At 38.0% G+C, this 26,894-nt stretch overlaps 1 protein-coding gene across 10 annotated transcripts in view; it reads left to right on the forward strand.

The window, feature by feature from the left end:
- Nucleotides 1-7,096: 7,096 nt before the first annotated feature.
- Nucleotides 7,097-26,894, forward strand: part of LOC117213790 (potassium voltage-gated channel protein eag) — a 153,532-nt gene continuing 133,734 nt past the window's right edge. For 9 of the 10 annotated variants that reach the window (XM_033459453.1, XM_033459480.1, XM_033459490.1 and 6 more), the window contains exons 1-2: nucleotides 7,097-7,623; nucleotides 24,594-26,032. In XM_033459453.1, coding sequence (XP_033315344.1) covers nucleotides 25,954-26,032 — 79 coding nt within the window. In that variant the 5' untranslated portion in view covers nucleotides 7,097-7,623; nucleotides 24,594-25,953. Of the gene's footprint in view, nucleotides 7,624-22,854; nucleotides 23,097-24,593; nucleotides 26,033-26,894 lie in introns of those variants that run through there. The other variant, XM_033459460.1, reaches the window with a different exon arrangement.

Consider the following 26,894-nt stretch of genomic DNA (forward strand, 5'->3'; position numbering starts at 1 on the left):
GACATGACGTAGAAGAATGACAGTTTTTTTAATATATCATCATCAGAAATCTGACGTCAGGAATCTCGAGAAGGTACGATGTTTTGCAGCATATTACAAAATATAATGCCGGTTCTCGCGTGCTTTCTTTGAACCGAAAGAAATGGTAGTACACGGGGGAGAAAAAGTGGATCAAGGTCGGTCGCATGTCGCGATACGAGTGTTTATGTTCTGCGTGTGCGTGCACGCGTGACAACATATTCTTCCGCATTGCGTTTGCCACGATTTAAATACCTCATGCAAAATCCTTATATTCTTAGACTTATATATATTCATAGGAGATCGTTTCATGATTTTACTAGGTGGAAAAGTTTTCTTCTTTCTTTTCCTCTCACATCACCTTTCCATAGTATAACGTCAGTGTATTCAAAATCATCCATATGGAAATCGAAGCTTTAATAGTAACAGAAGTTACTAGTACAAATCAAATGAAACTTTACAAAAAAATTTACAAGTTAAAAATCATTTGATTATCTGTTCCAAGATATTCGATGTAAAATTATAAAATTATAAAAGAGAAATCCATAACCTATAACTTGACAATTCAATAATATTAATTGGTAAAGATCGTAAAAGAGTTCAGTTAACACCTAAGATCATTCATCATCAAAAGGAAATCCATAAGTAGAGTGCGGATATTTATGTAAATTCATATCATGGATATAAATAAAATGATAGAATCTGATTAAAAAATTGCTTCACTTAGTAAATATTATAAAGAGTGCCACATTTTGTATATAATATCTATTTTTGCATATTATGTTACATTTTCAACTTTCCCATAAATGTGCAACAATCGTGTCAAATGCCCTATATTTTCAAATGCCCTACAAATGCATAACAAAAGAAATCAATGTTTTCGACAGATCTATGCTAAACGATGAATCAATCGTGAACTCTTTCCCCGATTTTGAGTAGTACTGCGTAAGCGGAGCGTATGTAAAAGTCCATTTGGCCAGTGGCCAATTGACTCTTTGAGTGTATCTTCCTTTCTGAAGTGCTTGAAGATGGCGCGTAATTAATTTCGTTGGAGCGTTCCTTTTGATTTCGCTCGGATACACTCGATTCTGCGAATTCATGATCGAACCACGAATGAAATACTCAAAAGTGGGGGAATATTACACTTTTTTCGACTATCTCATAATCCGAGCGACGTTGTTTCATAACAGTTTTACGAGCTGCAGAATGTGGAATTAAGCAAAATCTTTATTGTTAAACACTTTTACGACGCAGAGGAATTGCGGCGGAAGCTTTCTTCGAATTGTGTCGAAGGTTTAGTACAGAGGTTAGATGGTACATGTATTAAATTAATTCACTTGATTATCTGATAATATGATATATTAATATGCAATGGTAGCTCATTTTATATTAATATAAATTAATAGGGTAATCCATATTTATCTGGTATTATAATTTGTTTATAACTGAATGGTATTAACTCATTAAAATTATTCAATTAACGTATTCGCTACTGACAAAATACGACTACTTCTTTTCTGTCAGAAAGATCTGGTAATTTATTTTTATCTTTTTATATATCTTTCTTTTCGATGTATAGATTCAAAAACATAATTAGATTCTAATAACAAGTAACATATGCGTAGCGATCTTTCAACTCATAACAATAGTGAAAGACCTCTCATGATTCGTACAGAAAATTGATGACTGTACTGAAAGGATAACGAATGCAAAAATGGATCGTCTATACTCACACTACTAAAATATCGGATATCAATGGTCGGTTGCCATTTTCGTCGTAACGAAGCGAAATGGATTAGTATGTCGCGGTTTGCAAAAAAGTGGCTCGGGTTTGAAGCGTGGATTAAAGCGATTATTTCGACGGTTAAATACACACCGGCTGTGAAATTGCAACGAACGCACACACATACACACACACACACACACATACACGGTTTGTCCTGCATCTCGACTGTGAAGAAGAGACAAAAAGAGAAGAAGAAAAACGAATAAACAGGAGGAAGATAGAAAGTGAAAAAAGAAGAGGAGCTACAGAACGATCCTATAATATAGGATGGTACATCATTAACGAGCACGAGTCTCCGCTTCTTGATGACAACGAAGGAAGCATTGATATTCGCGGCACGATCGTACGCCGTATTATTTCGCTTTTCCCAGCGCGACGAGAGCTCAGCGAGCGAATCTCCGAGCGACTCGTCATTTGCTATGCCATTAATTAATTTGAGACCGAGAAGAGCTAGCCAGACGCGGTTCGCAATTAGTGTCAGCGAATCAAAGCGTGCACCTGTGTGTCGCAGCTACTCGTGTAAATATTCCGTCGGCAAACGCGAGATCCGTAGCCGACAGGCAGCTTTTTCCTTTTCGGTGTCACCAAAACATTTTCCTTCTCGTCCTTTCCTAAGATATCTGCTTTATGGAGAATGGAAATTGTCCGGTCACGTTAGGGATTTAGTTCGTTGAATTTCTACATTGTCTTTTTGTTGACATAGATGCACTCTATGAATATACATATTATTCAGTTGAGGACAAAAATAAATGGACAGGTAGTAGATATCAATGAAGTTTAATCGAACAATTTAGTATCAGTATTATATACCTAAATTCTGTTTATTGAATGTTCTTACGGTATACAAAATTATTTAGTAAGTAATAGAAATTAAGATTTATAATTTTGTGTAATTTCCACTATTATTTGTATTTCCACTATTACTACTTATTAGTTCACTTACTTTTTCCCCCACTGCATCTGTTATACGAAACATTTTGAAATTTCATTAGCACTGTAATAAAGTATGGTACGAGCATCATGTCATGTTATGATTATATCGATAAAATTTGCAACAAATATGGAAATATCATAGAAGCTACAAAATAAGTATCTAGTGCAAATATACAGTAGTTCGTGAAAGTGCATGGGACTTATTGTTTCTATTTCTGGCTTCTGGTGTTTTTATAGGACTTTTTTATTGCTAGATCTTTTTCCTTTTTTTTTTATCGACATAGCGGTCATCTCGTCGGTATTATCTTTATGGTATATTTTTAGTACTTTAGTCCGTAGTGTTTTGTTTAAAGACATTTTATTTCCTTTTCATGGCAGTATTTGCCATTTCTGCAACTGATTTCTGGTGTTCTTGTAGGGATTTTTTACCTCAGGATTCTTGTTTCTTTAAGTGGTTTTACAATCCTTTCATTTCAATTCTTTTTTAAATAATTTTTTACTACTTTTCTGTTGCCGTAACTCTTTCGCAGCATCATTGCGTTCTCTTGTTTATTACTGGATGTTTCTTTAGTCCTTGTATCCGTATTTATATTTGTTTCCTTATTTGGTATTTATTATTTTAAAAAATATGACACCTCTCTTGTTGTTAAAATTTTTTATAAAATTTCTTTTTCCTTTAAAAAATTTATCACCTTTCTTGGATTTTGTGGAGGCATGTTATGTTACGTGTTATGAAGGCTATTGTATAGATAATCTGATAAGTGTATGATCCGTAGGAGCTAATGAAAATGGGATGGCCGGCAAAGTGGCGCCCTCCCTTCGACAACTTCGATCGAACCAACACTCTCTTCTCCCTCTTTCCCTCTCTATTCTTCCTCCTTCGTCTTCCTTCTATCGTCATGTTTTCCTTCTTCTTTCAAGAACGTACCAATTACGTTTATTACTCCATTTAATGTCCCACATCGAATCATTTTTTAAATTAATCGATCCCTCGATCGCTAATAGCACTTAAATTTTTAATTTTAAAAAGGAAAACAAAGAAAAGGAAAGAATTTCGAAGATTTTACAGAGGATTTGTTCTTCGTGTTTTTTCTCGTGAATATACGACAGAATTACAGTTCCTCATACAGATTCTACTGGAAACTCAAGCGACATTGCCAGCCAGGATTGAATCTTCCAAACATTACTTCCAAGTCTCCATTCGTCGGATTAGGTATCTTTGAAACTTTCAAGCCACCTACACAGACGTCCAAAAATATGTGGACATTCACTTATTTTTGATGGAATATAAATTAGTTACGAAACTTAAGAATAGAAAGTCTTAAAACAATTTTCTCCATTATCAGAGTTATCGCAGAATGTCGCACGATAAAATCTGTTTTTGAAAGTTAGTATACAATAAAAAGATTGACATCTATAAGCGTCAAGCAGTTGCATTCTGTGGCAGCTTTTTGGTTAACGAGTTCATTATACTCTGCTCATCATGATGATTGTCAAGCTATAAATAGAAAAGCATATCCCAAATTGCACTATTGTACTTGATTGCTACTATAATATTTGAAACCTTTTGATACTTTGACAAGTCATGTACTTCATTTTAATATACTATTGATAAGATTTTAAACAATTTAAATTTTGTATGATGCGCAACACCTGATTCTACATGAAGATACTGAGTATTGTTGATTGTTAATAAAAATACACCAGTGTCCACATACTTGCGAGCGACAGTGTATGTACACACTTACGTTCTCCTTAAACTTTAGCATCTTTTTGTATCTTCTTTATCGATTATCCGTTTCTCGATCGGTAGGGAAGTCTTGGTGACTCCGCAAACGAATGTGACAAACTTCATTAACATGACACGCTCGACAGGAGTAGCTCTTAGAGTCGGTCAAGTTCGTGGCTGTAGGTTGTTGAAGTAATTAAAGGGTCGTTGGTTAAAGCGGTAAACAACTCGGCCGGAAATTCGCGGATAACAAGATGCCTCTGGCGCTGGCTCGTCTCGTTTCTGCGAGCGGACTCCAACGTTTTATCGTGTGTATAGTAGAAAAGTTGAAAAGGTGATTAGACAAAAGAATGACAGGTCTGATCAATTCTTTCTGATAGACCCAACGCAATCATAAAGATAAGTGTACGTATATTGGCCGAAAGTGTCGCGTACGCAGTCGGTAATAACCACTAGGATACCCTATGATATTTAAGAAAATACGAATGGTTTTCGTTGCTTTCATTTACTAATTGTTTTATCACGAGTCTGTTATTTTATTCGCATCATATGTACCGCATAATGTAAAATATTCATTAAAATAAAATTTATTGCAGGTTTTCAGTAAATGCAAGAGATAAGTGACCTAATAGTAGTTGTGGCCTGTAGTGTGTGAGCACCCTAGATGGTGCGGGAACGGCTCTTGGTCGTGGTCCATATTTTTCACGGATCTTACATACACAAACTAAATCATATAGCGACGCGTGATTGATAGAGAACAGTACTACTATTGTCCACTGTACATGTACCGCTAATCATCTTCCCAGCTCTTCACACACACGCACATACGGCCCCTCATAGTGAAATAGCAGGTCGTAAAGATTCGTAGCCGTAAAAAAGAATCGTATATCAGAATTCATACTTTTATGGACGCGAGTAAAGGAATGGAAGCTAAACAGAGATTTGTTCCATCTATTAATTATTACAACCAGTGAATTATTTTAGATGTTGTAGATATCAAGTCATCCTGTAAGTAATGTTTTCTGAACTGAATTTAAAACAACGAAAGTTACTACCGGAATGTATAAAATCGAGATAAAAAACTTAGTATTTTTTTTTTATTTTACAATTTCATCACTGTAACCGTGTACTCTTGGCGTTTTAAAGTCTTATAATTCATTATCGCAACTTTAGTAATAAGCACACGAAAAGCATTCTTCCAACTTTTTCTATCCTTCTTTTTCTTTTTCGCTTTAATTACGGTCTTATACGTGCGCCGCGTTTCCATTAATTCAATAAGCTCGATAAATCCGTTCGCATTCAGTTAGAAACGTCGAAAATTCCAGCTCAAGATCTTCTTCCACTCTGCGATGGAATAGCAGATGTTTCGACGCGTTTCAACTGCGGAAATTTAAAATTCAAACAAAAGTAATCGTGGTCTCGCAGTACGTATTCGTTTGTAGGGTTTCGTCCCGATTTTACTATTGTTTGTTTCACGGAAGTAAGTTTCCTCGCGACTCAGGGAAATGTGGGTCACCGGTGATCCACGTGGCACGGAACGTGATACGGGTTAACTAAAGAACTTTTTCTTTGTCACGTATTTTTACCTCCTAATCGCTTTGGTATGATAATTTTTTATATCACATATCAACATAAATATACGTGTATCGATCATAGACAGAAAATAGTTCTAAAATTCAGTATATTGTCAATTAATCTCGCGTTACAATTACAATTACAAAGGACAATTAATCTCAATTGTCCTTTTATTTGGTTTTGAGATTGAACATTTTACCGTGCTCAATTAATAATTTGTAATGATATTATTATATGACGCAAAAGCAATTTTTTCTCCAAGAAAACGACCACAGTTGACCAAACAAGCCCTATACACATACATTCCCGCTCATAAGTATCATTACTGCGTTTCTTGTCATTTGGCACAATGTACTCTCTATATACCATATAGATTGAGATTTGCAGTAGGATTCTCGAAGCGTCCTATTCGATAGAATTCAGATTACAAAGCTGCATGGATGAACAAATAATTATACAAATATGCTACGATATAACTCATTCAAATATTTAGAACAAATTTCTGCTTTCTACGTATACTGCATCGCAACTTTGCATGAATATAAAATTCTGCTCGATCAATCGTCTCCTGGATACTTTAGATTAATTTCCATATTTCCAATGAAACTGATAGATATTCTAATACTTATAAACGGGGCTATATACGTATTCATAAACCAATCGAACACGTACGTTTTACCGAACGCATATACAGCGATGCATAAATATAAAGTGAACTCAAATTTCAAGCCCAAAATCATCATTCACTGGATGGAAGCTTACTAACCACGTTATCGAGTTAAACACCTTCGAACCGGTTCCCTTTAAGCCAACGATTAATTACAACGATATGTATCCGAATGAAAAAAAGGCGAGGAAAAAAAAGAGCAAGCTCTTTTTCGCAGGAAAGAGAGGGAAACCCGAAGGAATCGCGAGACGAAATCACGCGCGAGCGCGAACGACACGGGGATTAGAAGGATATACGATGGTGGGGGAAAGGTTGAGTGGTGGGGGCCGCTATTGGTGGCGCGCTGTCGATGAGTGGGGGTGAGTTAGGGGTAGTCAGCGCCTCCACAGAGGGTGAGTCTCAGTCGCCAATCGGTCAGCCTGTCGCACGGCTGGGTCTCGGAATCCCTGTGTGCGAGTAACGCTGATCAGCGCGCGCGCGCGCGCCTCGCCACACACGTACGCGCGATCAGACAAGGACGACGGGGCAGCAGCGGTGCGTGGAGACCGGAATTTGCATTTTCTCAGACGTGTGATAAAAAGAAGAAGAAGAAAAAAAAAAAGGAACAGAACAAGAATATAATCCAAATCGGTGGAAGAGTTACGGAAAAGAAGAAACATAGGAGGAATCGTGGATGGAAGTTGTATATAGCCGATTAACAGCGATCATCCTCAGTCTAGTCGAACTATAGGCGAAACGTGTCCGGGACGCGTTTCCCGAACGCGTACCGCAACCGGTCAGCGCGTGTGCACCCGACTACGATCGATCCTTAGGGCGATACGATCCAGAAACGCGATGGACGGAACCACCCTGCTTAACCAGCGAAGATAACGCCTTCCGAGAAGATCAACCTGCTTGGAATACGTATTCACATCGGTACGATCGACACACCAGATTCGATTCGTCCATTTTTAGCCATATACACGATGTCCACAATGTCCGCTCTTGGAATGATCGTTGCGGTCGCGTGGTGCGCCACCAAACTCTCCCTTTCTCTTTTTCCCTCCCTTTAGGCCCTCTTCTCGCTACTCGTCTACTCCTTACGGTTCTCTTCCTTTCCTCTCTTCCACTTTTTTCCAATATACGAATACCTTCTTTTGGTATTGGCTGTTGATTCCGCGCAACGATATTCGTGGAACGGCTCGGAAGGTATTTCGTTGGAATTGTTTGATTGGTAGATGAAAGAGCTCGAGTCGTATTTACGTCGGTTGTTTGGTAAGAGGAATTCCTGCGAGTGGACCGCTCCAGTACGTTCGACTGATCGACGAACGGAGACGTGTGGATTGAGTTATACCAAGGGACGAAACAAGCGGTGTGGAAGGTTGCGGAGCAAGGTCAGGAGAGACGCGGTGACGCTGGTAGAGTCGTGGCGGTTTCTATCACAATCGTAGGGTCCCTTTTGAATCGTGGATACGACGGAGTTGCGTTGAGTAGAGGAGTAGAGAAGTGGAGCGCGTGGATCAATCGGTGGGCTAACCTCTGGAGACGCTGCTGGAAAGCGTTCGTTGGATAGGTCAGGATGCAGCTACCTGTCAGAAATCAGAAATCGTGACTCCTCTGCATAGTGATCTTTTATGCTCTATATGATATAATCTGGTTTCTCTCTCTCTCTCTCTCTCTCTCTCTCTCTCTCTTTCCATCGTTTGCCTCTTCCATTAATTTGAATTCTTCGCTCCTTTAATCATACTATTCGTTTGAGAACGATTTCATCAAGGATAGAACAGAGTATATCCTCTGTGGTCTATCGGACGTAAGAAACTTTTGACGAATTAAAGACACGTCGGCGACGATTTGTCATTCTATCGCGAGATAGAACGATCCTTTTGAAGGTGATGCGGACAAAAGGTAACGACCGAACGTTTCCACGGGTCTGCCGCAATTCTGCATCAGCCTCTGTCAGGAGCGAAAATATTTGGGTCACCGAGGGTCAAGGAGGCTCGAAATTCCCGTCGATTTCACGAATTCCTCTTTCATTCCGGATCTTCGAATTCATCTCAAAAATCCCCAGACAAGAAAGGGTTGCCATTACACAATTTCAAGCATAGAATCTAGAAAATTAGGATTTTCCAATGATCAGACTCGGTCGAATTTCGGTTCCTCTATAAGTATCTTAATATCGAAATACCTTTAGCCGAGTTTCACCGTGGCTCGTCGTTTTCAGTTTCAAGCATGCAATCTATAAAATTCGGAATTCTCCAAAGATCAGCTTACACCAAATTTCAACCCCGTGTTATCGTCAATTTGTTCACCTCAATAGCAGAATCCCATTAGCACGTTGACTGTCGCGATGGTCACCGGTGCTTACTTACACAACGTCTACAACATGATAAATTTCATGGACGAAAAGATCTTCGACGATGTGAATGACTCAGCAACACTCGGCAAAGTGTGCGCAAATACTGTATAATATTTTACAACAAACTGAACGTTACGGTGTAGCATATTTCAAAATGTCGTGGCCCTCAGGACGAAATATATAAAATTCGCGTGCTGGTCAACGTGTTAAACACATTGCTCTCTACGAAGCCTCGTCGTTCGTGTACCAAAGACTGGATCGATCTACGAGCAGGACGTGCTACGGGACAATGCGTACTCGCCAGGGTGCACAGCCTGCGTACGGAATCAACGTGATCAACCTCGCAACCTCTGATATCTGTCTACCCACACGAATCGTTGTTCTCTCATTGGAAAATTCGTACGTGCGTGTAAATTGGCTGAACGACTCGTTAATTAACGAATTGCTCGTTCTTCGAAAATTACTGCTCGTATGACACGTTACGTATTCGAACGTTGAAAACCACTGTAGTTCCTTGACGTCAGAGAAGCGTCGAGCTTTGCTTCTCGATTCATTCGAGGTTTCGTCGACAAAAGAGGACAATTTCGACAACGTTTACGATGATTATCGCCCTTGTCGCGGGCTTTCTTTCACCGCACCGGTGCAGTGACGCGGGTTCTGGATTTCTGCCAGGTTCACAGGTCGTCAGATTCGCCAACCCGATAACGATGTTCTCGTGCGTTTCCGATACGGGACAGTATCTTCTTTTATCTTCTAGTCCAGCACAGTCGTCTATACTATTCTTTGACGTATCGTCTGTCACAGCTTTTCCAACGAAGACGCTCGTTTCGTCTGGAATTTGTATTTTACATATACTTCCGCCCCTAACCATCTTCGAATATTTAGCGCAGACTTCCGCATGAATATCTTACCTGAGTTTCTTTTATAGATTTATCGCGTCGTCTTGCAATGTCGATGTTATTTATTACGCTGTTTATTAGATGATAAAACAGAGGTTTCGCATGATCTTGCCTGCCATCTGTTTGCTTTTCACCGTGCGGTCTATTTAATACGTTTATTTCTTGTAGAGTCCGGTGTTTCTATATCTTTGGCTGGGAATTAACCACTTGAGATTGATAAACAGGAGAGCAAAGCGGCGTACCTTTTCGTTTACCAATATTTGTAATAAGTTTATCAATATGTTTCTTAATCGGTATTTTCCACATCTTCCAAAAGCTGATATTAGTTGTTAATAAATATTGCTTACACTGTCCAAGAGCAACATCAGGACTGTAGGGCAACGTAATAAACTCATAGAAGAAATCAAAGGATTCATAGAAGTTTATGTGAAATCCGGAAATACGTCAGTATCCAGATACTTACGGACGGATGTAGTTCTCTGTACTATTATTATTTATTCCTGATCCAGTGCCTTTCAGCTTTGGATGGTTTCCGGTTACATCTTCATTTACGTTTTACATGGCTTTGCATATCCTTTGTTTAAATAATTCTATCTGACAGTTTTACCTAATTACCTGAAAGTTAACATACTCTGTTAACATTGCACGTCTCTTTGACGTTAGACGTCTCTATACTATTCTTCGATCCATTCTCTGTCGAAGCTTTTTTGACGAAGAAACGCATCTCCCCGTTTGGAATTCTTCTTGTTTATTCGTAACACCGCATCGTGAATAACGTTAAGCGAGGCAGAGAGTTTATCTTCTTACGGTGGCACAGAGATCGTTCATCCAATTATGTAAAGTGGCGACAAGGGACGAGCGATGAGATTATTACTGGAACCAGCTAGCAGCCACTGGATTCTTCTTGAGATACAATAACGTCATAAGAATAATACAAACTCTGGACTCTCTAAATCACATTGTAAGCAGGGCTGGGTTTGAGTCAAAGGATTTTTGGAGAATTCCTTTTTTGAAATAACCTAATATGATTTACGTAGCTTTCTTCTGATACGGATTGGATTATGTCAGAATATTGGCAAAGTATTGTGATATATCGTCTGATTGTCCTTTCTAATATTAGGTTAGTTCCGCATCAGGGTCTTCTCCTTAAAATTGTTTGGTTTAAAGGATTCTTCTTTTATTTTGACGATCTTTCTCTTCGCATCTTTCGATTTAGATCAGCACTTTCATTTTAGAATACCATAACATAATTCGTGTATTCTTTTTCTCATGCAAGATTAAATCTAAGATTAGCAGATTCTTCTTAAAATATTGAATATATCTTTTCTGCATTCTTCTTCCTACGTTCAACGCTCAGTCTTAGATCAGAACCCTCATCTTGAAATTCCAATTATAATTTCCAGATATTCTTCTTCTTTGTTTTCAAACAAGCCTCGCAGTAGATGATTCTGTTCATAAAATATAATTCGGTATGTCTTCTTTTCTCTGCTTTCCTGGATGCTGTATTTGGCTGGATCGTTAGTAATCGCAATCAGAGTGAAAAAGTATCGATCAAAAATAATAAACACAGGGCGGAGATCGCGTTGCATCATCGAACTCATCGGCGTCCCGCTGTTCCTCTCGGTTTGCGGATAGATTGGGTTATGAATTTGCTTGACCTCTCGTGGGAAATTGAAAACCGTATACGTTCCCTGTTACCTCATGGCCCGAATACTATTTCGCACGTTCCATATGACCGATCTATGCGCTGGCTTTTTCACCCTGCTCTTTATGCTATTCTTCATCCTTCTTCCGAGAGTTTAGCCTTTCCTTTCAACCGTTCAAAGCCTCTACGATCTTCCACGCTACGAGTTCATCCGCCTTTCTCTCGATTCTCCTTCTGTTTCTCTCTTTTTGTCCCCAGCATCAGTTTCTTGATCCTGCTTACCCCTGCAGCGTGGATCGTTTAACGCTGCGTCTTTCCATCCTTATCATCGTGGATAATTTCTTCCATTTTTTGTTCTGAAATTACAAGAAATAGGAATTAGTGATATCTGTTAGCGCTATTTGATACTCATACTACTAAATAATTTTATGGACGTAATCAAACAAATGGAACCTAGATTGAAAATTGCTTTTTCTATTAAATATTGCGAGGAGAATTGTACTTTGAATATTTTATATACAGTTGCTTATTACGTACGTTTTTTTACATTTTTACAGCTTCAAATTTCACGTAAATCCATAAAAATCCGCAGTCTAGTGGTATCCAACTTATTCGCTACACTACTGTCTCTCTTCTCTCATTCCCAGCATTAATTACTCGATCCTGCTCGCTTTTGGAGCGTGGATCCTTTAACTTTATTTCATTCCACTCTTGTTATCGTGGACAATTTTTCCCATTTTTTGCTCTGACATTACGAGAAATTGGAACTAGCGATATCAAACTTACCTGGGAAATCGTAATTTGCCTTTGCCAGCGAATAAAAAAATAAATGAAATTTGCTTTGTTTGAAATTATATTGCAGAAAAAGATCGAAAAGGACCGTCGCTTCTTCCGATAAAGGGGAATCTACTTCAATTACGACCAAGTATAATCTGAAGTTCTTTTGAATATATCACACCGTGTCTCCAATATTTAGATGATCTTTCTACTCGTTTCTTCAAACTCTGTAATTGCAAATTACCGTTATAACGTCTAGAACTACAGCAAAGTGGCGGAAATACTATAACGTACAAGCGCAAAACTCGTAGTCAAAGAATTCCAAACGAATATAAATACGAAATACGTGCAAGATAGTGCATAATACAAGGGAAAAGTCTTCATCCATATATCTACCAGAAATCGGGAAAATCTGCAGAGACGCACCCTTGTGAATTTATAAAATTTCCCTGAAAAGTCGTTATTTAAATTATTCGTTCTAACTACTCAAACGATTCTGCTATTAAAAGAAGCAGAGAAAGTGGTGCACTCCTTACCAAAGGAAACTGCTTTATCTTTCAACAATATCAGACTCCGATCTACCACATCCTCCGCTTAATCTCCAAAGATTATCTACAATTGCCAGTGTTCCATTCTATTTAACGTACTTTCATCGACGATTATCTCGATCAACCGGAGGATCCCCACTAAGAAGGAAAATGTAGTAAATTATTTTCGCGAGTTCTCGACCGAGCAACGTTCCAGAGTCCATTATCAATCGAGTCGAAATAAATCGCAGTCCGATGGACCTAGAATGTAACGCGGTGGTGGGGCAAGTGGTAGGGGAAACGAAGGCAGTATCCGATGTCTCGATTCTCGAACGGATTTCTCCGCGTCGTCCTACATGCCGGCCATTGCACAGACGATCTGGCGTCGGTCGATTTTATAATTTATGTCGCGAGATCGCCGAAATGGCTTTACGAGCGGTGCCCCCGTGGCACGAATCGCGGAAAACGACGTTTGCGGATTGCGAAACAGGGGCATTTGCGCGCGCTCACCACTGACGTCATTCCGCGTTACGAATTTACCAAGGGGCTGCGAACTTTTCGATCCTATATACGATATACGTACGCGTGTACGACGTACATGTATCATGCCAACCTGCTGTTTCTCTTTTTCCTCTGTGTTTCGCCTCTTCCCCTTTCCCCCTTTTTTTCTCTCGCTTTTTATAGACGCTTTCATGTAAAACACCTGTCGGTGATCGTTCGATTGGACGAAAGACCGATTGACAATAGAAACACGATCCTCCCTCGATGCGTTTTAGATATCGATGCTGGGTTTCACTGGTTTTTTCCTGTTTGGAAGTATTCGTTTCCTCAGATATCGGAATCGGTTTTTTAATTATTCTTTTACAATTTATCTCCTGTATTTCTACCTTTACGTGGTTTCTTCTCTTCTGTTTAGTTGACTCGTATATGCGTCTTTTCGTCTGTGTACTTTCGATCCGTTAAATGAGGGAAATAAGTTAAGTCGCTGACCAAAGTGCCTCCAATTACTCGGTCGCTCTTTACTAACTCTGTCGGTAACTCGTTTAAGCCGAGTGTCTCAGTTCCTCCAGTGTATCGTTTATATTTCTATTAAAAATACATAATTCGTTTTGGCAAGTCTTGATTTTATTTCTGGAAAAGGTTTCTGATTAAATAACGATTCGGTTAATACTTACGCTGCTACCGAGATTACATCCTTCTCGAGGAAAGATACGTTTCTTTTTATCAGAAGCGTTTTTGCATCGAGTTTTACTTATCGACTCTGATTTAGGGGATTCGAACGATAAATAATGAAACTAGGATCCTATTGCACAGAAATTTACCAATTGATAATATTAGAGAATTGACAAGTTACAGGTTATAACTCGCATCTTGTAACATTTACTTCTAAATACATCATTCGTTTTAGTAACAAACTTGCTACCGTAATGCAGGAGAATTTATAGCTTACTCTATATATAGCGAGCAAGAGAAAGTTTAAATAGGTATAAGTACGGGTACAAAAACATATGATAATTTTAAAACACAGTATTGCACTTGTCAAGAGTAGTGAATAAATATATATATATATATATACCCTATACATATAACCTATGTGACTGCCAGCAACATAGTGGAAAATATCAAATATAAAAGTTATCAATACGTGCGTATACACAAATAAATTATTTAACAGCTTTAAACTTTCTTTCATCTGCTACTGTATCTATACGCCGCACCAGAGTTTCTTCTCTTTTTTTCTTAATAGAAATCTAATGAATATTTAACATGCAACAGCGAACATGCACCACTAGCATCACTAACATTGTTGAAATAATTACTATAATTAGCCAAACGCAACTGACGCATTAATATCAATAGTCTTCACCTTATATCTCTGTTCAGAAATATTCTGAAATATTTCCATTCATTACCACCATTTCTATCCCAATTCTCCACCCTATCCCCACCCATCTATCGATCTATCAATCTCCCTTGCCCTTTGCCTTCTCGCAGGTGCAAGGTGAGCCCGAAAACGCGTTCCTGTTTCAAGGAAGGTAGGAAGGTCGATCGATCGACGTGCGACGCCTTTGAAACGAAACGCCTGCTTTCTTCGAACGCGTCGAACATCTCTCCTATTTCGGCGAAAACTTTCACGGTCCTTCTCGAACGTTGTACTGGAAATGGCTAGTCCATGGCTAACGTGATCGAAGTCAAAGCAATTCCTTTGCTCGAGCTTTTACAACGTTCAGCCAGCCATCTGGCTCTCTTCCGTTTGTCTTTTGGCCTCTCTGCGCTTTCAGTGCGATTTCTTTGAGGAAGGTGAACATTTTCAGAGAGCCTCCCTGTCCACTTTGTCGTCCCTTTAATTGCTCTTCACATTGTACTCATAGGGTGCGAATTCAATTAGGTTGGATGGTTTTTTTTTATACCATTGTAACCTGCTGGAACGAAGAATCGATAGGGTAGCAATTTGAGGTTAGGTTGATGAGGAGATCGTGTATGATTAAGAAATTGGAAGATTAGCAAGAGTTCTTGGGGTGTACGAGAACAGAGTTTCTCATGGAAGATTGTTTGATGAGAATAGTTAATTTTATAGGAGAATGGCAGGTGGTATAATTTTCTATAGGACAGAGTACCTTTACACTCATTGTCAAAAGAGATTAAAAGCGACGAGGTCGATGAACTCGAAGATAAGACTGGCGTAATGCTTTCTAGCTCTTCAAATTACTAACGAGGAAGGTTCTCGAGTTAAAGTCTGGGGAACCTCTTTGGGAAGTAATTTCAGTGGTTAACCTCAAACATTCGCGTCACAGCTACTTACATATATACAATGGTTACAAATGCGCTTGTATCGCAGTGTATTTATTATAGCATCTATATATCGATTGATTAAGTCCAAGTATATTTAGTTCTATTTAATAATACTTTCATATGATTATAAAAATTTAATACTATGCAAATGAAATACGGAGTCTGATAAAAAAAAACACTTTGTTAGAAAATAAGAATACATGCAAGTACTCTTTGTAGCCACTGTATTATAAATATGTTTTGTGGTATCTTATACGGCGAACAGGCGAAAGCTTAACAGTGGTACTTGTGCATAAGAGTGTAAGAAAAATTTCTATTGAACATTTCTTTGTACCAAAAACTCGTCTTATTCAGAACGAACAATTATATTATACGTTCAATTTTCTCGTCAATCATAATTCAGTTTCGTAAAATCACAGCGTCTCTTCTATTTCACACTTCAAACTTTCTTTTCATCGTCACTGTAGACTACATATGTAGTCGCTTTAAAATTGTACCTGAATAAGAAATTCACATACTGTATTCGACTATCAAATGCAAATTCATATTACCATTTCTGGCTTCGACCAATCTGGAATACAGTTTTGGTAGTGGAATAATATCGTTGAAAGCTACGCAGAGATCAGCGAGCTGGAAGGTTTCTAGAGAAGCGAAAAACGATCGGAGTAATCGCGCGTTTTTCTTGATGGCGTCTATCGGGAAGGTGGTAAAAGCATAGTCTTGGCGGATCGATCGATTACTCGGTGGAACTCGGGAGGGAAAAGGGGTGGCAGCCGTGCCAAAAACTCCTCCCACGAAAAATGATGGGCTACCTTGAGATACGGTTCGCTTTCTGGTGAGTAGAGAGAAGACCGCTCGAAATCCGGGTGACCTCCTTCTCGACACGGTCTTTGCCCTCCTTCTTCGTCTTTTCTCTCATCCCTTCAAGCTCGTACTGGCACTCCTCCCAGTGACAAGCTGATCTCCCGGAAGTGTCGCCTCCGGTTCGGTCCCCGTGTCGGTGACGACTCAGGGAAATACCGATCGGAAAATGGAAAATCGTTGTCTCGACTCTTGATAGTTTGTTTCGAGACTTCCGGGAATACTCCGGTTTTTCCTACGGTATACTGTGTTTATTATCTTAAGATATCCAGGATGTTGTCAGATTTCTGTTGCTCCGTTTGCTCGAGAATCTCGGTGTTACATATAAATAATGAATACTTGCGAATAATTTAGTTTGAAAGGTTCTCTGGTCAACGATGTTTGAGACTTATTTACGAAATTTAGGATTTTCCTGATACTCTCCTGGAGATTAGATTCCTTGAGTTAAGAATTGAATAATTTGGATCTCCGTTAGAACATGTTAGAAGCCTGGAAAATATTCGATTATTCATTAAGCATGATTTACTAAACAGGATTTTAGAATTATATTCTGCATATGCCGATTAAGATTTGCTGAATGAAAGTCGTAATCCTCGAGGCATTAGAGATTCAAAAATACCTTGGTATTCTTGATGATCGTTAAAAAATAAACAATTGATGATCCATGAAAGACAATAGCAACCATCTTGTGTGAGTAAACGACGGATCGTCCGTTCGTTGTCTTTTTATCGGGAAAGCTCGCCATCGATCGTTAGGCGAACTACTTTTCCGCTTTCGGTCGACCTTCGAACGCTATTAGAATTCTTGCGAATCGGACTCGTTGCCCGATTTCGTTGCTTCCAATATTACTACTCGCTTTCTTCACGTGCCACTCTAAAATAGCATAGACCTAGGGATATAAGTTGAAAATAAAGAAACAGCCAGGTCAATAGATTCTTTCACATCCTCATTCGAATCGTTAAATCGTTTTGAAATGTAATTAATCCACAAAATATACGTTTACAGAAAAATCTGAAAATCCAACGGTCACTTGAGCCTTTCAGAAACAAAATTGGCTAGCTCCACTTCTTATAAACCTATCAATTTCACATAAATCAGATGCGCATAATTGGTATTCAATATCTCAAAAAAGGAATCTTATGTTCATACAGTTCCATATGAAATTATATCATATGGCTCCAAGAAGTATTTGTACATACCTTTTATTTTCTAATAAAGCGGTTTTTTTTTGTCAGGTTTTATATTTTTCATTTTCATAGTGTCTTCTTTAATTATGTGTAGTCACTGCAAAATGATAGGAAACTCTATATACTTGGGCTTAATTAATCAGTACATAAGTATTATAATAAATACTATGATGTACAAATACTTTTTGTAGCCACTCTAAATTTATTTATCATAAGCAGAACTATCTGCTTATGCTAATAAATGATTGTAAATTCCAATGAGGATTTTATGAAATAATGTTTGTAATTGTGTAATAAAAAATGTTTCTGAGCGATGCGTTTGTCACAAAGGAAAAGTTTTCTTGGGGAATCGTAGCTTCGTCAATTCTCTAGGCGATTCTTGCTCTCACCTCCGGTTACTTCCAGACAAATCGGATAAGTCGCTCCTGCAGGGGAGGGTATCATCGATTCTCCTTACCCCGATGCTTCCTTTGCCAGTTGTTCGCGAACAAAACCCACGAGAATGACGGAGTATTCATGAAAATTGTATGGAATGGATGGTTTTAGGCCGTTCGACTCACCTTTGAGATTCCCTGTCTTCTCATTTGTCGCTTCCTCACTATCCGTCGTATAATAGACGCACTTTGTCGCGTTCTCGATTTACTCGCTTAATGGTGGATTAACAAAACTTCTACTCGTTCAGCCAGCCTTGAGATATTGAGTTTGAGTAACTTTTCGCCTGGAGAATATGCTGAAATGAAGATAAATTACTCTTTTGTAAGATACTGAATATTAATTTATAAGAAATTATTAGTAAAGATTTTGTATATATAATATTATACATACATATACATTTGCAGGAAATATGATGGGGCAAAAATACATATAATATGAAGGAATATATAAAATATCGAAAGTATGATACGTGTCATAATTAGTTAGTAGATAAATAATCCTCTAATTAGATTCCATTTTTGGAAATATATTTACAAATATAGGAATTTTCGTTAATTATTGATTGGCATTGGTAATATTGATTTCTCAATTGACTAACTAGATAGCTGATATTTTACACTCGATTATATTTGTACGGGGATTCTCAATCTGCTTACCACCTTATCTTGTTGTAAAATCACATTTGCTAGATTGCTGATATTTTGGACTCGATTATTTAATTTATGCAGGAATTCACGATCTTCTTATGACATCATTCTGGAAGTTCCTTTCGCATTAAAGATACATCTCGATATTTGCATTAACGAAAGTTAAAAAGGCGAGACGACCCAGTTTATGCGTTAAGAAATTTGATACGCTACCAAGTTTCGTTAATCTTCTCTTATGAGTAATAACCTTCGTATTCATGTCAAGTATAGCGCGAAATTCTCGAACATTTCTTCGATTTTACATTCCACAAGAAGTCGAGGTTGTGATACATTCAAAGAGCCTGTAATTCCAGAATCACAATTTCAATCCCAAAACGAATCGAGTCCATGAAAATTCTCGGTGGTTTTCGTGGACGTTGGCGATCCAATTTTCTGCTGGTGCGGATGCCCTTGCGACTTCCGGTCCGCACGAACTGTTCCGTCCTGATTTTATTCAGTGTCCTTCATTTCACTTGCAGATTTTGTGGTTCTCTTTCGACCCGTCTTATCTATACGCTTTAATTCAATTGTCATGCCTCGAAACTTTCTGTGTTGGTCCATCTTTGAACCATCGGAAGCCCTCATAGCAAACAATATGCCTGAAAGAAAGAAATATTGGCTTGTAATATAAATTCGTCCTGTTTTTATATTTCTTACGACACTTGTATGTATCATATGTACAAAAATAATATTTTCATTCATTCAAATTCATTTTGTTTTTACATTTGTTACAACATATGTATCCAATACATTACATACACAGAAACAGAATGAATTTATGTTACAATTCAATATAATGACATATGAAAGTGTTTGAACACTACCATAGAAAACTTTCATATATTATACAAAAGATTTTGACATTTCATTGGTGCTGTAACGAAGCACAAGCGTCATAATTACAATGGTAACATTTGAAGTAAATCTGAAGATGTATATAAAAGTTAGAAAATATTTATTTCAAATATATATTTAATTAAAAATAACATTTTAATCATATGGTTCATGTTAAAGACGGCTCAACTGTATATTGTTGTTTACTAATATAATTAATAATTGACTGTTCACATATTTTGACCATTTCTATGAAGTGCATGTCTATAACAAATATCTTGAAATTTCTATATACATCTTCAAATTGTACCAATATAATTTCGATATTCATATCTCATTACAGTGCTTCTTTGTCAATGGCTTGTTTATTGAATTTTTTCTCAGTCACTGAATTCTATTGTAACTAAAAATAAATCTATTTTCTTAACTACAAATAATTCCATTTTTTTTTCTAAATTTACATGTAACGTAACTTTTCTTTTAGGCAAATATCATCGATTTTTTTTCTCGAATTTAAATTCGAAAATTGAATTATAAAAAAGCAGGATTTTTGAAGTTTTGCAAAATTAAAGCTCGTTCGTGCGTAAAATTGTATGGTATCTACAGATATTTTAACCAGTAATTCGTGCATCCTGTTAACGAGTTCGTTTCTTGTACAATACTCCAATGGCGCTGCTCACGAAAAATTAAATTCCATGTGGTTAATTAGCCCTTTGATGCGACGTATTTTCAACAAGCACGCAAACATCGATGCTCCTTGACAGTGTGAGTTTGGTTTGTTCCAATTTCATCTGAATTTTATCCGTGTGAAAGAATCCAAAAGCGCTCGAACGTTGTTGATACTTTGCTCAGGGCCAGCTTTTATATTCATTTTAAACTGTAACTAAAAACAAATGAATTACGACACATTTCCAAGTGAACAGTTTCTCATGAAATTCATAGAATTCATATACATAATTCGTATAATTTACATCTCATATAATTTTTGTATATCATATGAAAAGAACATGACGAATAATTTAAAAATTTTATTCTATTTGGTTGTGAAATTATATCTCTTTTTTTTTGTACCACAGTAAACCCTTCAAAGATACCCATTATCACAATATTAGATATACTTTCGGTTGATCATACTTAACCTATTCTTGAACTTAAAAAGTTTTATCTTTCTAACCACTTTAGCCATTAATTGTAAATAAGTGACATGAAAATCAAAAAGTCAAAATTTCTTTAGTCGGTCTGTGAAATCTATCTAACCTTTTAACAAAAATAGTTATAGAAAGAACGTCTTTAAAATACTGATATAAAAACATTATTTATTTCTAAGATATCATTAAAGAAGAGTTTTTCCTTGTTTTGAAAAAATATATCGTGAATTGCTTTTAAAAGATGGTATAAAAAAAAACACGGTGGAAATGAAAGTGTACGAAAAGTTACCATAGGAGTAATTTTAAGACGACACTAGACAACGAGTTCTATCGATATCAAGAGCAATCCCTAGTGACAGCTAGGCTAGAGAAACAAAGGACGGTGAGAGAACGAGCCAGGATCTGGCACTGGTGCAACGCTAAGAGAAGAAAAATAATCTTCCCCTTGAGTGAACTGAACGCTATTCTGCTCGAATTCTCGTCCCCAGATACGAAGCTTCATTCGATACGTCTTATAGTTGTTCATAAAATATTTAAAGGAAACGTTCGAGCACAGATTCGTTTTTGAGAAAAATCGCCTCCATCAAATGTCGTAATATCGATAGTATCGACAAGCATCCCGGCTTTTGCAGACGTGTAAAATGCGATTAAACGATATCTATAGCGCGGAGGGAAAAATGTTTCAGGAAACTTTGTAGTTGTTCCTCTTTTGTTTGAAATTCAGTGACGATGCACAGAAATAGAGTTTTTTTCAAAACACAAGTCCAACTGGCCATGGTCGTTTATTCTCGTTCTGGGTGAATGTTCTTCTTAACCTCAAACTTTAGTGCAGACTGAATGATCGAATTCGACTTTCTTAAAAATTTCTTTCTATTGTTTCAACTGTTCGTTTAACTTGATTATCTGTATCTTCTCCTACAATTAATTATTAATTAATAGTATCGGTGAATTGACAAGTGATAATTACAGGTTATAGGCTTCTATATATTTCGCAAAAAATCACAAATTTATGTCGAACAAGACATGTCAAATTAAAATTTATGTATTATATAATTAGTAAAATTCATTTGTGAGTTTTTGATTCATTATCAAACTGACTACTTTTACGGAAACAAAATTTATTAATGCTAGTAACTTTTAACTCGCGACTTATTTTTGTGAGCAGTATTTTACTGTTTGTAGAATTCTTTCGACTGCAACCTGTAAATTAAATCAGTCATAATAGTAGGTTGTTTAAGATGGTCGATATAATGGTCGATAGGTAATCGATAAACGCTTGTGACGTCACAGTATATCAAGCTCGACTATATAATTATGGCAGACAGGATACGTGGATAAGCTGACGCCGCAGATATCATATAAACCTATTTCCGTGTGAAAACAAAGGAAATTAGCTGCTACCAAGCGACTCGATTCCACGTAATTGAAGAGTTTAAATGGCAAATCATGTAAGTCTTGAAGAAGAAAGCTATTGTAAATACCATACTCGATACTAGACTTAATTATGTTGAAACTATTGACGAGTAAAGTATAAATGCTGTAAGTGATATATGGAATAATTCACTTTAATTTCTAAAATTATTGCAAATTATTACAGTTAAAATCATAAGTGTCAGTTTATTTATCTAGTTATTTATTTATTGAATTTCGAAAGTTCATAACTTCTTTCATTACATACATCAATATTAGAATTAATATTTGCACTCTTAAACATAATTTGTAGAATGATTTATAATTTCATGCTTTTCTCTTGCAATTAATATGAGGGAAATTTTACATAATGTGATCAATATGAGGAATCTATAATTTATAATAAATCGAACAAGCGTTAATTTTATATTAACACATTTTTCACTTACCGAAAATCATCACTCGTGGCGCTTACATCGTTTATCGATTACAAAGAGTAAATCGAGTTCGATTGAATTCACCAATTGGCATTTAGGAAGAGAAGAACAACACTTCTAAGATTGGATATAATTCGAAGATATCGCAGCAATTTTCTGCGATTCGACTGATTTAACTTTATCTAACCTGGAAACAGTGGCATTTCGGAAGTTGGATCGATTTGAAATAGGTTGTATTCGAAAGACGCTTTAGCCTTGGGAATCAATGGCAAACAAACGTTGCGTTATTGGAACCTACGGATCGGAAGACCGGTGAAGCTTGCAACGTGATTGGCGTTGTTTTGAATCCGTTGTTGAGTTTTCGAGTGCAATCGACGGCCGATCTTCCCGAGATCCAGAGTATCGAACCGTACGGTACGTATCGTAGCTTTTTTCCGATTGGAAACACCGTATTTTCCCTGTATTTTGTTACCACGTGATGTGGAATGGTAGGATTCGTCGTCTGATATGGTAAAATTGGAATTTGTGAGGTTAGGAATTAGAATTTTTTCATCGAAAGGATCATACTGTTTGATAAAATTTAATTCCGACTTTAGTTTCTGTTTTTCGAACTGAACATACAAATAAAATTTGTATTTTTTAAATTATATTTAGGCAATACAATTTTTATTGTGTTGAATACAATTTTATCGCCTATATACAAATTATATATGTATGTGTATATATGTTTCAATAGTTCCTGAAATAATTGTAAGATAAGGAATTGAAACTTAATAAAAACTTTGTTTTCTCTTTTTCTCCTAGTAACTTCTATGAAGTCTACGCCTCTACATACAGATTCTATACATTGCAATAGTTACTAGAAAAAGCATAAATCAACTGCAAATAATTTTTCTTCTTTTGTTATTTTAATAATATTTTCTTTCAAGTCTTCGGATTTTAGTTACTTTCACATCACTCTGTGTTACTATCATTTTCAAATTATTCGCATGATCTACTCATATTGCCAGGGTCTGATCGATCGAGAATAAAGGGCAGGAGCCGGGGATCTTCGTTTTTCGTTTGTACCACGCATGACGAGCGTTAAAACACGACACAACATCGTAGCATGTGCGCAGGATTTCATTGTCAATCAAATGCTTCCAACCCAATTATTCTCATCTTTCGGAAAGCTCAAGGATCCCGAGGACGTCCGCGGGCACTGTTACGCGACCAATCGCGTCATGGCAACGATCTCCTCTCGTGGGCCGCTGTTTCGAGTAAATACGACTCCACGGATCCATAAAGATAACTCGCAGCGATTTATTGCCAGCGACATGAAAACGCAATTTTATCTTTCACTGTTGGCAGCTCCACGTCCGCGTCCCCGTTCGACCAGAAAAATAGCTTGTGCTTTAATATTAATACGCTCAGGCATCAAGATATTTTTCACGATTTATCGTTTTATACTTGTTTATTCATGTACTTCGACTCGTCTTTTTCGACAAAATTATAACATTTCAACTCTTCCACGCGTATACGTAATACTATCTTTTCATAAGTCATTAATATACTGCGGATATTTATGCAAATTTGTATCATAAACTACCAGGGCTAAAGAAATGTAACCTACGCAATGATTTCTTTAAATATTGTACTTTGAATATTCCATCTATTTTTGCGTGTCACGTGTATTTCACGAACCTTTAAAGTTTCCACAAACTTATATCTGTCCAATTTGGTTGTCAATTAATTACGAACGCGTTTGTTTTCGATGTTAAAATCTTACTGCATTATGTCCCCCTTGCATAAGCATCTCAAGCCAAAAAGCAATTTTCTTCTAATTAGAAAATAATTCGATTCCGAAAGAGTTAGATGTTGGAAGAAAATCAACTTTACAAAAATACTATTTTCAATTTTCTTTCATTGCAGCACTTAAGGAGTATACCCTCGACCTTCAGCAAGACTGCACGCGTCTCCTCTCAAATCACATCCAGCATAGAATCTAACCGATCATCGAGCTTCACCTGCCATCGAGAACTAACAACCGCGATAAAAGAAAGAACGCGAGGACGCCAGAATCGGCCGACGAAGATGTGATCGAGAATTCCTCTTGTACTACGTCCCCCTGTCTAAGGGATGTCCTCCTCCGCGGGCACCAGCTGCACCGACGCCGAGGAGGACGCCGAGGATGTGGAGAACGAGGTGGCAGGTAGCGCGCAGTCGTCTAATTACTTGCCGTCGGGTTTCCGTGATAGCGCGCGCGATCACCTGGAAGGACTGCGGTTAGATGGGTCATCGATCGCGCGTCCACCAGCCGGGGACAGTTCCGCGAGCCCATCGACGTTGTCGTGGTCGGTGCCTCGATAAATCCGGATCATCGTCCTCCACCACCATCTTCTCCCCCATCTTCCAGTCTTCTTTACGGTCGTCGATCGACGTTCGTTCATCGACGACGAAGAGTCAAAGGTCTGCAGTTGCTCCGTCGCGAGTCGTATCCACGGTGGATGCGCAGCTGGAGCACGTACCAAGCTGGAGGAGGTATAGGAACGCTGATCGTTGGAGCAACGGAGGACCGTTCGCGTTCAGGTGACGACAGAGACGTCTAGGTTACTGCCAGGTGGATCCTGAAATCGTCCAAGATCTGTCCTGGATAATTCGCGTTATTATTTTTAGTTTCTTACATATTTTCCTTTTAGTTTCTCGTAGTCCGGTCTGGCCCAAGTGTTCTGTATTATATACACGTAGGGAGAAACTGTTGGGTGTTGTGTTGGAGAATCGACAAGCTTCTATCGGTCTGGCCGGTCCCAGCTGTGGCAGGTCAGAGGACTGCGAGATCGGAAGTTCGGACGAACGTTTCCGGCCACTGTCACGCTATAGAACGTGCGAACTATCTCGCCCGAGGATTTACACGGACGTGTACGGGACAATTGGTCGAGCGTGTTGCTACAGCGTGTTTGGAAAGGCGTATACCAGGTCGCGGCGGTTGTGCTCGTTTGGACCGGTTCCAGGCGGACGTGAAACCGTCGACGGGTGATTCGGGCGATACCACAATGGTGAACTACCCTCGAGTCATGACATTCAGTTAGTGAACGTACAGCTTGTTGTCGCGCGTGTGCATCTGTGCAGCTGTAAGAAAGTATTAAGAGAGAATAGAAGAGAAGAGGAAAGATCGAGAGAAGAAGGCTGGACATGCGGCGAGGAAGACAGCACGTAATCGTCGTAGCTAGAGGCTGGACGAGGTCCTGATAGCCGCAGCGACCAGGATCCGGGATCATCCAAGGAAGAAAGGATGCCAGGGGGGCGCAGGGGCCTGGTCGCCCCGCAAAACACATTCCTCGAGAACATCATTAGACGGAGCAGCAGTCAACGTGAGTACGACACACGACTTTAATTGGTTTCCTTTTCTTATTAATCGTTTTGTGGAACATACGTATGTATACGTAACTATTATAGAATGTGTATAATATGCGAATGAATATAAAATACACAAGGTGAAGAATTCGTTCTATTACATTGGTTGGAAGAATTAAAGAATACCTACTACGAATGGTTCTATTGCATCGATTAGAAGAAAGAGAACAAAGAAGCGCTATGTTTGATTGATTATTCTTACGAGTAGCGGATCAAATCGAACGAAACTGATATAAAAAACGATGCTCTAATTGTTTCGAGGAAACTCCAGATTTTCACGCTTCTGGCGAATAGATAATAGCTGCAAGAAAGTGTAAAATGAGTTTCTTTGTACCATTATCGTAGCTGTAAACATTCGAGTCTCCTTTTAGTAGCACTGCAGTAAAGTGCGATATTTCGCATAAGAAAACATAGCAAACAAGAAACGCAGTAACTGTATCATATAGTATTCTCTTAAGCTGTAAAAGCCTTTGTTTCGTGGCATTTATTTGCCACGAATTGTTCCTTCGAGACGTACTTTTCTCTTCGTAATTAGCCAGCGATATACGTTTAAATTAAACTTTTTAATAATGTCTGGAAAAATACGAAGCCGTACGTATATCATCGCCGGTTTGCATCTGACCTTTTATTCTTTTCATAAATTTCTCATATTGGTCGAGCGCAGAAATACGAAAGAGGAAGAGAAAAAAAAGGGATAAATTGATTCCTAAGACCAATTTCCCGACTATTCGCGGGATTTTAGTGCGTGCTCTTTCGCATTCCCCTCCACCCTCTTCCCTCTGTTTCACCGTCGTGGAAATATAGGTCAAGCTAATAACT

This window comes from Bombus bifarius, unplaced genomic scaffold (genome assembly GCF_011952205.1).
Source record: "Bombus bifarius isolate JDL3187 unplaced genomic scaffold, Bbif_JDL3187 scf7180000007970, whole genome shotgun sequence".
Taxonomy (NCBI): domain Eukaryota; kingdom Metazoa; phylum Arthropoda; class Insecta; order Hymenoptera; family Apidae; genus Bombus; species Bombus bifarius.